The sequence below is a fragment of the Dipodomys spectabilis genome, unplaced genomic scaffold (genome assembly GCF_019054845.1).
Source record: "Dipodomys spectabilis isolate Male_0828 unplaced genomic scaffold, ASM1905484v1 ptg000034l, whole genome shotgun sequence".
Classification (NCBI taxonomy): domain Eukaryota; kingdom Metazoa; phylum Chordata; class Mammalia; order Rodentia; family Heteromyidae; genus Dipodomys; species Dipodomys spectabilis.
Window position 1 is genome coordinate 5355349 of NW_024870711.1, and position 14010 is coordinate 5369358.

General features: G+C 38.1%; 1 protein-coding gene across 1 annotated transcript in view; it reads right to left on the bottom strand.

Annotated features, from left to right (window-relative positions):
• The window catches only part of Tpk1 (thiamin pyrophosphokinase 1), a 237946-nt gene that overhangs the window by 128966 nt on the left and 94970 nt on the right, over nt 1-14010 (bottom strand). The window contains exon 5 of the mRNA XM_042677185.1: nt 3492-3564. Coding sequence (XP_042533119.1) covers nt 3492-3564 — 73 coding nt within the window. The remainder of the gene's footprint in view (nt 1-3491; nt 3565-14010) is intronic.

The window sequence follows — 14010 nt, forward strand, 5'->3', positions numbered from 1 at the left end:
CCTCTTTCTGTCCCAGAACTGAAATGTGGTGGAGGCACCAGTGGGAATGAATTTGGTCCCCACCCTGAATCTTCTCACAGTATTGGGGGTACTAAAAGGAAACAAACTACCTATACAGGAACAAAGGCTGAACCTTCCACCTGCTGAGAATCCCTAGTAATTAAGTACAGCTATGTTCAAGTTTCAAACCCAATTCTTCCTGTAGAGAGCAGAGACAGGGACCCTAGAGCTCCCGGAGGCCTACAAGGTGGTTGGCCACACCCCTGTGCTTCATCAGAACAGTAGGCTCAACATACTGATTTGTTCATACCCTATTTTATATTATACTATAATTTTATTATTATATTTACAGTATATTGTAATCACTACTTAAAATACATTTGTGGGGAAAACAAAACTTGTTATGCCATAACTTTTTAAGCCACTGATTAAATACCACAATTTCTTCACTTCCTAAACATTGAGAAATCAAGCTTTAAAATTCTTTTTCTTATGTCTGATGAAGACTCACAAACCACAGAAATGAGGAACCATCATGAATTAAATGAGATAGTACAGCTTCCCCCAGACTTCTAAGAAAACTGAAATATATGTACCCATGATGGATGAAATAATCATAAATACTGAAATAGATTATTTCAGCCTTGAATCAAAGAAGGCTTGAGTGACCCAGAAAAATGAAAACAAAATTAAATTATCAAGGGGAACATTTATAAGAGCTATTTCTCATTCTGGATTAATATTAGGAAATCAGGCAGGGAAGGACTAAGATAAATAGGCAAAAGGAAAAGCCTGGTGATTTTACAGCTGCCAGAAAGAAAAGCAAAATTTTAGAGTTAATTAAAGCTTGCACACCATTTGCAACATTTAACCATGAACTTGCTTAAATGTTATGTGAACAATCTACTTAGTGATTTTAATAAACATTTATCATTTGTTTTATTTCTTTCATATTTCTATTATCTTTGAGGATTTTAATTTAAGTAATTGTACAAAGGGGTTTCAATTCAACATATCAATTTATGAGTACAATGCATCTTGACCAATGTCACCCCATCCACCATTTCCCAATGTCTTTCCCAACCCCACCTTTCTGTTCAAGTAACCTGGTTCCATTTCACTAGGTACAACACTGCATAGTACTTTCCACCTTCACTGAAAGCCCAGACCAGGTTGGGAGAGGGGCTTATGGGGAAGTGGAGACGACTTAAAGGAATGTTGAGGTAGGAGATGATGGCTCATAGGAATCATGTGTAATGTTGCATTCACTTGTGGTAATCATCATTATCAAAAGTACAATCAAACACTCACCATGTGTTGTTAGGGCACATTAACTACATTAACAGTCATATCTGTGTCCTCTAAAAACATGTTCTACAGTTCAAAAGCAGTGAGTTCAATCAACACTCGGGATTGACTACATCAAACATACAGCTCAATCAGCAAAAGATTCAGCTAAATCTTACTTTTAAACTAAATCTTTATATATATATAAATATATATTAATGCAAAGATACTGTACAAAAGGGTTACAGTTACATGAGTAAGGTAATGATTACATTTGCATTGTAATACTTGCAGGTTAAGATTTTTTTTTAAATCATGAAATATAAGTGAACATCATCAAGATATATTAGCTCAAATTTTCCTTTTATCCCTGACCTTCATTTTGTTATTTATTTTTGGTGCTGAAACTAGGGCTTAGATCTCAGGGCCTGGGCTCTATAGCTCAACTTTTTTGATAAAGGCTGTTGCTTTGCCACTTGTACCACAGCTCTACCTCTGGCTTTTTGCTGGTTAATTGATGAGAAGAATCTCTGAGACATTCCTGTCTGGGCTGGCTTCATACTGCCATCCTCAGATCTCAGCCTCCTGAGTAGCTAGAATTATAGTGGGAGCCATTTGCGCATTGCTTCTGACTCCCATTTTTAATGCATCCAGAAATTAAGAGAACTGGTCCTCCCTCACATCCCCATCCTGGACAGGAATGACCACACTGCTGCCTTTAATTTTGGCAAGGCAGCAATCAGGCCTGGAGAGACTAGGCGATCAGTCACATCTGGCCAGACCTTCATTTGCTTTTCTGTCTGCCTGTCCCTGCCTCTCCTGCTGTTTACTGTGCTCCTGAAAATACGATTAACATCTATGCAAGTGCAAAGCTGTGCATCATAAGCAGAGGCTGAGGTTTTCCAGCTCCACCAGGTTGAAGCCTGGAGTTAATGAGAAGCGAGGCAATGGGGACTGAATAGAACACACCAATGTTGAAGTAATTGAGCATGAATATCAAACACTGACTTGGGAACAGTCTTCATCTGCAGAAAGGAAGTAAGATCAGCTGGTGGGCAGATGGAAGGTGCACAGATCTGCACTCACTGCCAGCCCAGCATATGCATTCCACACCAGCACTCACTTTACAACCATGCCACCCGTAAGGTTTCTCCGCTAAAACTGTGCTTTTCTTCTTCATCTCTTTATCTTCTCTTTCCTTCCCTCCTCCTACACAGTTTCCTCTCTTTGAATTTATCTTATCTCTCTCAAGACATATAAAGAATTGAATTTTATGAGCACATTGCCTGCTGTTCCATTTAAAAGAATGTGTGTAAATTGCCAATGCCAGCTTTGAATAACACCAATGGTGGTATATGGCTATGAGAATTACTAATGCTATAATTTTTGCTTTAAAAACTCTGCACTGTCTTTTAAAACCAGTGAAACATTGAATTATTAATTACTTTGATTCATACTTATATGATTATATCATCCCCAATTAGATCATTTGTATGTCCTTAAGTGGCAAGGATTTCTGGAAGATTTGCACAATAGTGACAAAAAGAACAATTTAATAAACCACAGGCTGTTATTAATCTCAAGTCATAATGAGTAGTTTTACTCACAGCAGAACAATAAGAATATTTGAAAAAATGATGTAAGAAAAGCTTTGGTTCTGCAATTCTAGGCCCACAAAACTATGACTATTACAAAAAAATTCATTTAAAAAGTTGTGTTTAGCAGGGATTGATATACAAAAATAGATGCAATTTAATTATGTATTAACTGGGAACTGATTATGTAAAATAAAGAATATTCATTAAATAAGCTCACAATAATTGTTTGTGAAATACATCAGTGATTAGGGTGCAAAATAAAAAAATAACAGAATATTATAATTGTGTCTAATCTGTGAGCTCAGTTAATACACACACACACATACACATATGTAAAGGCATTGTTAATGCTTACGTAATGGTGACAGAGGTTCCTCCAGATTGAACTACCATTTGTCATATTTTAAATCCCCATGTTTAATGCACATGACCATCTGTGTAGCAATAACAACAACAACAATAACAACAACAAACTATGAAAGAAACCAAGCAATGAGCTTCTCAATCCCTACTTATATATCATGAAAATCAGAAAGATTTTTAGAGGAAAATCAGAAGAAGAGCAATCAGATGATCAAATCTTGAGTATGGAACTTTACAGTTTACCTTAAGAGTGTAGTATTCTCTGACTTCAGGTCTAATAGAATCAAAGTCTCCATTGATGAATTCGGGCAAAAAGCTGAAAGAAATATTATTATGTAAGACAACTAGATGGCATATTTTTTTTATTAAAATTTAAAACTGTGATTGTAAGGTTTTCAAAGAAAACTAAAACATTCAAACTAAAGAGAAATTTTAGAACCAATAGTACTTCAATATACTTCAATACACTGTGATTAAGATAAACTCCCTGTACCCAACCAAAACATCCAGCAGTAGTCAGTCTACAATTGTCCTGTTCAACATAAATATTAAAGAAGTCTATTGATTATAACTTCTAATTAAAAAATCCTGGTAAATTGTTGTTTATATTACCCTCTCTCTATGTACAAACTTTTTGTTTTGACAGTCATGGGGCCTGAACTCTGCGCCTGAGTGCTGTCCCTGAGCTCTTCAACTCAAGTCTAGCACTCTACCACTTGAGCCACAGTGCCACTTCCAGCTTTTTCTGCTTATGTGGTGCTGAGGAATCGAATCCAGGGCCTCATGCATGCAAGGCAAGCACTCTACCACTGAGCCACCTTCCCAGCCCCCAAACCTTTATATTATTCTGTTCTCATACAAATTTAGAACTCTCTAATAGATTTTTTTTTTTTGGTCAATTGTGGGGTTTGAACTCAGGGCCTGAGTGCAATCCGTGAGCTATTTTGCTCAAAGCTACTGCTCTCAACACTTTGAGCCACAGAGCCATTCCTGGTTTTCTGGCAGTTAACTGAAGATAAAAGTATCAGACTTCCCTGCTGAGGCTGGCTTTGAATCATGATCCTCGGATCTTAGCCTTCTGAGTATCTAGGATTACAATTGTGAGCCATTACCACCTGGCTTTCTCTGTAGAGAGGTACTGAACATAAATAATCATGAGGATTGAGTACTCTGTGCCAAGTGGAATTCAGCTTGAAGACACTTTCCAACTATCCAGTTCACAGTTCTAGAAATAAAAAGTCCCCTGGGTAGGGCTGAAATGCTCTAAGAATCACACTTTTCAATACGGAGAGGTTCCCAGGTGTTGGTGTCTATTATGGTATTGTAATCATGTTAATTCACTTCCCTGGTATATATTTTAAATGACTCATTTACTTAATTAATCTAGCTTTATAAGTCATTATTTGTTATTGATTTTATATAAAATATTTATATGCCCTAGTGGAGTTTCTCACATTTAAAATATTCAAATGTAGAGAGATAAACTGTCCTAGATTTCTCAATATTTCTGCAAGAATAGCTTCCTGATTCAGAGAAATGTGTATGAAATATGACCAAGGGAACATTCATTTCCCTTCTTACACACATACTCTACCCTTCAGTTAACATGAGAAGTGGATCTGAATCCATTTATTTAATTAATGCTCTAATCCAAGAGAACAATTACACTTGTACTATGCTGTCTCCAGGGTGCTAAATCTTTACCTAATGGTGTAGGTCCCTAACTGGAGGGAGGGACACCTTACTTCTGTGGGTTTTACTGGTGGAAAGAAATGAAGCCTCAGAATGCAAAGACAAGTCTAGGTCACAAATATCAAGGCACAGGTTCCTACAAAGATTCTACGATAGCAAAGGTTAGGGTTAGGATTTTAAGCCCATGAAATTTCTTTTTATTATTATTTTTTTTGCCAGTCGTAGAGCTTGAACTCAGAGCCTGGGCACTGTCCTTGAGCCTCTTTGTCCTCAAGGCTAGAGCTCTATCACTTGAGCCACTGCGCTACTTCTGGCTTTTTCTGTTTTTGTGGTAGTGAGGACTTGAACCCAGGGCTTCATGCATGCAAGGCAAGCACTCTACCACTGAGCCACCTTCCCAGCCCTTAGCCCATGAAATTCTTAAGGAGACCAGTCCAACGTGGCAGAACATTGTGGGCCACATTATACTTAATAGGCAGGAGAACAAAAAAATCAACAAAAACAACTTTTTCCTTATCTTTCATTTATGTATGAGAGGCTACTAGCAAAGGGCAACTGTCCTGGTGATAAAGGTCAAGGATCAAGGTCAAAGCCAGGATAAAGGCAACAGAGGTAATAAGAAGTCAGACTCAGAAGAGTTCCCATATGGACTCTGGATAAAATGAGCAGAAGTGAGTATAGAAATATAAATTAACTTTGTCATTTTACACAATTTATTTTTTTCAATAGTTTTGAGATCAATTGGAAACATTTGCTAGGTCAAACCAGATCGGATTGAGCTGTGTTCAGCCAACTTTTCTTTAAGCTATGTATCCTCTTTAGACTAAAAGCTAAGAGGAAATTCTACCACAAAGATCCCTAACGCATGACACTGGGCATGTCCGTCCACATCTGGAATCTCAGCACTCAGGTGGCAGGAGGACACTAAATTTATGTGATAGTGAGATCCTGCCAAAAACAAAACAAGCAAACAAATATACCCCAGCTATGTGTCAGTGGCTTGCCTGTAATCCGAGCAACTCAGAAGGATGAGATCTGAGGATCACAGTTTGAAGCCAGCCTGGGCAGGAAAGTCCATGAAACTCTTATCTTCAGTTAAGTGTGCCTGTGTGTGTGTGTGTGTGTGTGTGTGTGTGTGTGCGTGTGTGCACGCACGCGCGTGCGTGTCCTCCTCACCCCTCACAGAGCCAGAAGTGGAACTGTGGCTTCAGTGGTAGTCATAGCCTTGAACAAACTAGCTAGAGACAGTGCCCAGGCCTGGAGTTCAATCCTTAGGACCAGTGTAACAATAATATAAAAACATTAAAAACAAAACAAACAAACAAACAAGGACTAGAGAGGTAGTTAAGTGGTGCTTACAAAGCCCTAAATTCATCTCAAGGATAACAATAACAATATCAACAGATACACACTCACTCACACACACACACTCACACACACACACGTACATGCATACACACACGCATACACACATACATATTGTAGCACATAAACTATTGAGTATGGTCCAATCATTTTTGTTCACTAATGGGTTCATTTCACAAATATTCTCTGTATAGCTAGGATAAAAAGATTTTATTTCAGAATCAGGAAAAGAAATGGAAGTATCTTGGTTTTTACATCTCCTTGTCCAGTTTAAAACATTTTTCTAAAAAGTTTCTTCCCCCCAACTTCTGTGCATATTATATTTACTTACCTTCAATTTGATTCTTTACATGTTTTATGCCTTATGCTTTGCTAACCTTTAATAACCAAACATTCACTGTTTCTTCTTTTTTATTTTTAAACATATTCTCTCATTTTGAAAGATTTTTATAATCTTCCATACCCCACCATTTACCTATATGGAAATGAATACTGTTTTGGACAAGGGAGAATTATCTCTGGAAGAGATACAACAAAGCCACCCCTTCAGCCTCAGCATTACTCTCTGGAAGGATCTGCTATGAGAGGTATTTTGTGAGCTTGTCTGTCGGGCCAGTGCCTGGTCTATGTTACCATGAAAAATGGCCAGTTCAAACTCAGAGCTCTCTTTCTATACTGTCTGGTGCGATTTCCTAAGAAAACTGATTTTTGCTGTGCTACAAATTTTAGACCCTCAGATACGTAGAACCAATTTGGAAGTTTCCAAATACCACATTGATTTTGACAATAAATAACAATGAAAAATAAAGCTGATACACACAGGCGGCTGAGAGAGCACTGTCCCCTCAGGACACATCATCTGAGAGAGAATTAGATCTCCTCCTATGTTATATAGTAAATAATGAAAGGAAGCAATCACCTAAATTCATTTCTATTTCCATATAACATATAAACAGAAAAACAAAATTATGGAGATAAATGATAACTTCAGTGTAGCTACCATTAATATCATTTTGTAACCTATATGCATTCAAATTGGAACAAATGCTGATGTCTAAGAAGACCCAGGCCAAAAATACACCTGGTATTCATGCTGAGATGACTGAAATAATTATAACTTTTCCTCATAAAACACAGTAGTTTCTCAAACTTCCTGATGTGTCCTTTTTTGACACTGTAATTAATTTTTCTGAGGGGCTGGTTACCATGGCACCTGGGCATTTTGACGAGGTGTAGATTTTGGATAACACTTCACAGATGGAGAGGTGCTAAGCTATGGTATAAATGACAGTTTATATATGAAGATTATTTTTAGCACTCTCTGGACTGACTACACAAAGCAACTGACTGTAAGTATGTGGCTTTGTATAGCCACTGATCCCATGTGGGACTGCTGCTGACACACATCACACCAGTGGACCTCTTGTTATTCTCAGTCTATGGGGCTTGAATCCTTAGTACTAAAGGTTGTCCCAACCTCTTCACAAATGGGCCGCCTCAGGACTCTGACATTTATGTTGTATTTTAACTCTTACCACACTTGTCACCAATGACAAAATAACAGTCCCAAATGGGCAGAGATTCACTAATGAAAATACTGTTTCTAGACAAAGAATTGTCAAAGGAGTGTGTGCTGACCAGGCTGCAGTGAAACCTACCCTTCTCTCAGGGACCTTGCCTACCTAAAAAAGGTTCCAGGACACCCAGAACTAAAGGTGGGAATGAGAGACTGTAAGGGGAAAAATCGATGTTCAACAATAGAGTAAGTAGAAAAAAAAACACACGATGCTCTGTCTAGGAGGTTGTGCATTTTACATGTAAGACCTCTGTCTCCTATTTGAGGTGGGATGTTCCCCACATATTAGAAAGAATGGCAAGTACTAGAAAAATATACGTATCACTATTTTGACGGTGTTATTTTTAAACAATAAAGACAGAAATAGATGTAAAATATTTTATTAAATGGTTGTGAGTATGAAGAAGATTATGGAGGTGAATGGATCATGTTGCTCACTCTGACTATTTCAAGGATCAGATTAATTTTTCTTTGAAAAACAATGATAAAGCGCCACTTGTAAACTTGGGACACAGCTTCAGTGTGTCCCCACAAAATAGCTGGTACAGGCTAGGACCTTGGCTCAGTCATCAACCTCAACACAAAACAGAAGTGAAAAAAGTGAAAAGTGAAAAAAGACAAAAAAACAAAAAAGAGGACATGATAATCAGACAACTAAAAAGAAACTAATAATATTTGCAAAGCAAATGTAAGCATGAGAATAAATTAAAATGAAGGCAAAGTCAGTGTCTGAGTATAAGAAGATAAAATAGTTCTAAACAGCCACTGAAGCTGTTGAAATGGCTAGCAATTCATCTGTGTGAGATGATGTTTCATCTCTTAAGAGTCTTGATCTCATCTTCCCAGAGTGGCCCATGATGGAAGTCTGCAAGGTGGAGCATACTTTCCCCCCTCATTTTTGGTGGGAAAGGGGGGGCTGTGATGGGGTTTGGGCTGAGGACTTTAGAGTTGGTGTTTTACCACTTGAACCACATGCCCAGATCTTTTTGATCGATTGTTTGATTTTTTTTTTTGCCAGTCCTGGGGCTTGAATTCAAAGCCTGGGCACTGTCCCTGAGCTTCTTTTGCTCAAGACTAGCACTCTACCACTTAAGCCTCAGCTTCAGCACCACTTCTGGCTTTTTCTATTTATGTGTAGCTAGTATTATAGGTTCATACCACTAGGTGCAACTTGTTGGTTGAGATTGGGGACGGGGCGGGGGGGGGGGGGGTGCGGGGTCTAAATTTTTGCCTCAAATTGCAGCTCTCCAGATTACATAGCAGGAATTACAAACCTGGGTCAATGCACAGAGTTTCTTTTCAGTGTGACAAAATTATTCTAATCCTGATAGTGAAGTATGAGACTTCTTGTGGCTCCCTATCCTTAGCACCCCTATCAAGGATTTGTGAAACACCTATCAATAACGTCAAAAGAAGATATACTACAAAGCTTCCTCTGATTGATATTTTATATTTATAGAATATCTCAGCCATTCATTGCAGATATACATTTTAAGTTGTTTCAAGGTGTCAATTTACATACATACTATTTTTCAATTGGACAATGAACATTCTTCACAACAGACCCTGTGCTAGGCTGAAGAGCACACTTTTATTTTCTTGTTGTTGTTGTTTTCTTCTGTCAGTCATGGGGCTTGAACTCTGGGCACTGTCCCTCAGCTCTTCAGCTCAAGGCTAGTGCTCTACCACTTGAGCCACAGTGCCACTTCCAGTTTTCTGGTGTTTAGTTGTAGATAAGAGTCTCATGGACTTTTCCTGCCTGGGATGGCTTTGAACCATGATCCTCAGATCTCAGCCTCCTGAGTAGCTAGGATTATACAATGTGAGCCACTGGTGCCTGGCACTTTTAAATAAGGATACAGGTTGATCCATTGTAACAATGAGATGTACAAGACACTATGTTGAAAAACACACTTTCCAATTTAGGTGGGGGTAGGGAGGGTGTTATTGAGGAGGTGGGAGGGAAGGGATGGTAGGGGAAAAACAAAGGAGGAGGCAACAATGCTTGATAAAAAAAATGTACTCATTATCTTGCTCATGTAACTGTAACCCCTCTGTACAGTAGTTTCACAATAAAAAAACTTATTAAACAAAAAGAGTGTTGACATGGTAAGTTCCATAGGGTCATGGTCTCCAGAATGACTATATAACTCAGCTGTGGTTGTGATGAAAGCAGCCATGGAAAAGAGGAAAATGAAGATGGCATTGTTCCGGTAAAGCCATTTTAAGGGCGCAAACTACCTATTGCCCTCCCTTTCTATGCCATAAAACATGATCCAGTAGATTTAATAGGATGGAATCGTCCCAGCTGTGTTCTGTAACACATAATGTTCTTCATTTTCTTGCTTCTTTAAAATAGTCAACAGTAACCAGAATTCCCTGAAATGATCTATGACTATTATAAATGATACCATAAGTGTTGTGTCACTGAAACTTCCGTTCACATACCTAACAAAGTCAATATCAATAGAAATCAATCACGTCATTAAACAGGTTAAGAATTTCAATTATCCATCACACCATGGGTCCTGTGAACCCTAGCTTTAATGAACTCATTATGGTAATTATGTATTACATGCCATATATATTGGTTCGCATGTTAATTATATATTATCTGTAATATTTTTGTATATAGTTAGTAGATATACAATTAACCTAATTAACCTAATTTTGCCATATTTTAAAATTGGGGAAAGGGATGACATTGATCAAGACATACTGTATTCAAAAACTGCTTTGTTAAATGGCAACTACTTTGTATAAATACTTAACTATAATAACAATAATAAAAGTAACAAAATAAATAAAATAAAATTTAAGCATACAAGAAATCATGAAAAAAAAGAATTTTTGTTGTTGTTTCTGCTTCATTAGAGAAAGTCTCTCTCTACAGCCCAGGCTGGCTTTGAGCTCTCAATCCTCCTACCTCATCCTGCCACATGCTGGGATGGTAGAAATATTCACAATGTTCAAGGAAAAGGGTGAAGTTTGAAAAGTCACTTTGTGACTGATGTATGTTATAAATAAGTAACAAAATGTAAACAAACCCTATTGTCTGCAAATAATATTTAACACTTTATAATCTCGTTGTTAGGAGATTATCTTAGTATTCAGCATAACTTCCTATCAGACCCACTATACCAGATGGAACTCAGTAGTAGGAACAACAGTAGTAGGAACCTGAAAGAGGTCCCTCACCAGATACAGAATTGCTGGAAGGATGACCTTGTATTTCTTATCCTTCAGAACTATGAAAACATAAATTTCTTTGGCTTACAACCTAATTCTGTCTGGACAGCCACCCAGACAGAAGAAGACAGAGCTGATTTATCATCTGTCCCTTGTATTTACATACTAAAATCTTTAAAAGACAAGATAGCGACTTCATAGGCTTTCTTAGGTCCAGAGCAGACCTGAGTATACTGAATATACTCAATAAAAGCTGTATGAGTAAAAATTTCCTCTTTAGTATTAGGTCACTTTCCTCTTGTGTACTTTAGTGAAGTTATTTCTTTTCTAAGAGAGGCTAGAAGGAATGAGGAGAGGAACGAGAGTGGGGATTGGGCTGGAAAGCAAATGGTGGGGTGATTTTCCTAGGAAAGGGTGGTAATGATAGCACAGCTTAGTGCTAGAAAATAACCTTGTTCAGAAAACTCGTGCTAAACTCAATCTATAATGCAGCAAAAGCTCTTTCTTCTCTTCCTGTTTACAAACATGAAGAGATCCAAATATATGCAGATATAGATATCTTATATATGTATGTTATATATAATATAGACATATGTTAATGGTAATCCCTTCCCTTCACAAACATGAAAACAAAGATCAATGACAGGGGATTAATTTGTGTACTCTATTTGCTGATTTGCCGCATGCTTCTCTCTGTGACTCATCTGAGACATAATGCACAACATTCGATAAATACCCCTGGTGATAAATGTCATTAGTCCCTAATACATTGTCTGTTCCTCTGAAGTTCTCTAAGCCCAGTGTAATAAGATGCCTAGTTGCAGCTTCTGTAGTATCAGGTGTTTTAATCTCCATTCTACTCTTGCCCCACCCCATAGCCCAACCAGAGCAGGAATTAAAAATTTAATCAAAATAATCAGAAAAAGTATTTAAGATATATACTGTTCCACTACAGAAAATTGTTGCATTTTCTATACTCACCAGTTTCTGTTTGTAATTACTGTTTCCATCCTTTACATATGCACCTGTAAACATTGGTCTTGGAAGACAGACTAGAGCCTGAGAAGTTCTCTACAGTACTTAATAATGATAACTGTACACCTCAGGAATGGGATCAGATGATAAGGGCTTAGGTACAGGTCAACTGGAAATCATAAACCCATTAGATGCTACATACTATTAATAAAATGTAAAGGAGTAGTTGGGAAAACATTAATAAAATATAAAGCCTGGTGCAATGGCTTCTGTCTTTAATCACAGCTACTTAGCAGACAGGTATTTGAATGACTGTAGGCAACCTAGGCAAAAAGGTAGAGAGCTCTTATCTCAGTCAATAAGCAAGCTGTGGTGGCATGCATCTATGATCTTTGATCTAGCTAAACTATAGACTATAGGTAGGAGGATTAGAGGCTGCACTCAGTGAAAATACAATATTCTGTCTAAAAAATAAACCTAAAAGGTAAAAAGAGCTAGAAGGGTACCTCAAGGGAAAAGCAGCTACCTAGCAAGTCCAAGAACCCAAGTCCAAGAACCCAGTACAGTACTAGCAAAAATAAGAAAGGAAAAGAGAGGGGAGGGGAGGGAAGGAAAGGAAAGTGGAGGGGAGGCGTAGGTAGGGGAGAGGAGAGTACAAATTACTCCATCCATGTATAGTTTCTGAATCAAGTGGAAATAAAATCAAGTATGGAAAACAAAACAGAGAAAAGGTGATAGCAAAGATATGAACTTTTAAGCATATTACTATTTTACCTATCCTAAATTCATACGTTCCATCTCCAAATGCTTCCACGTTGCTACCTCCAATGGTCAACCGACCTTTGATGGCCAATTCTCCAATGATACTTTATTTATTAGACACTTATAACACAATTTTGTCACTCACAATTCCTGGATGCTCTAGCTTTAAAGACCAGGATCACAGTTCCTTGCTTTTTTCTTTTCGCCACTTCACTATCCTTGTTCTTTCTCTCTTTGCTAGGTCTCTAATTCATTCCCCCCTCCCTCTGTCTGTCTCTGTCAGTCTCTGTCTCTGTCTCTGGAATACCTTATAGCCTACAGCTCAATCACAGATTTCTTTCTGCACTTATTCATTTATCCCACCAAGCCTCAATATGCCCTCTAATCCTACCGATTCTGAAATCAAATCTCCCTGCATGCAGGCTCCAGCACTGATGCCCTCGATGCTACCTGCACATGGGATTGACTTCCACCTGAGTCTTTGTGTTGCCCTTTCCAAACTGCTCCTCCTACAGTTTTCCCAATGACATCTAATAAACGGTCCATTTTTTTTTTTTTGCAGTTCAATCCAAAATCTTTACAGAAAACCTAGACTTCATTTTTTTCTACATTTCATACCCGATTTGTCAGGAATATCTAGCAGCTCTTCTCTTAACATCTGTTCTTACAGGGCTCTCTCTTGCCCTCTTCCGTGTTGCCGGGAGAGCTGGCATCACCCACTGCTCCACACATACCCTCCTATGCCTGCACAGCTCATCAGGGTAACTCATTATTAGCCAACATGGCTCTTCAACCTCTGTTCTCAGGTACCTTTCTCACCACTCTGTTTTATAAGTTCCCCTCATTTTCTATACTTGATGGTTATTTCCTAAATCATCTATAATTATTTCTCCCTCTCCAACACACCCCTGTATAATGTAACAGATTCTTGTCTCAAGAACGCTAATAGGAATTTCTTTCTTTACCACTTGAATTTATATTAGCCTGGTAGCCTGCTTTGACTAACAAAGTATAGAAAAGGCCATGCAATGAATGGAGGTTGGCCTCCATGGAAATATAGTCTCTTAGAACTTGCCTTGTTGCTCTGAGAACAATGTGGTAAGCCTGATCCATAAAGGTTGAAGAGTCAGGTGCTCAACTAACCTCTACACATGTAGATGAAGACCCTTCTACAGGCTGAAGAAATCAGAAAACCTGTCTCTC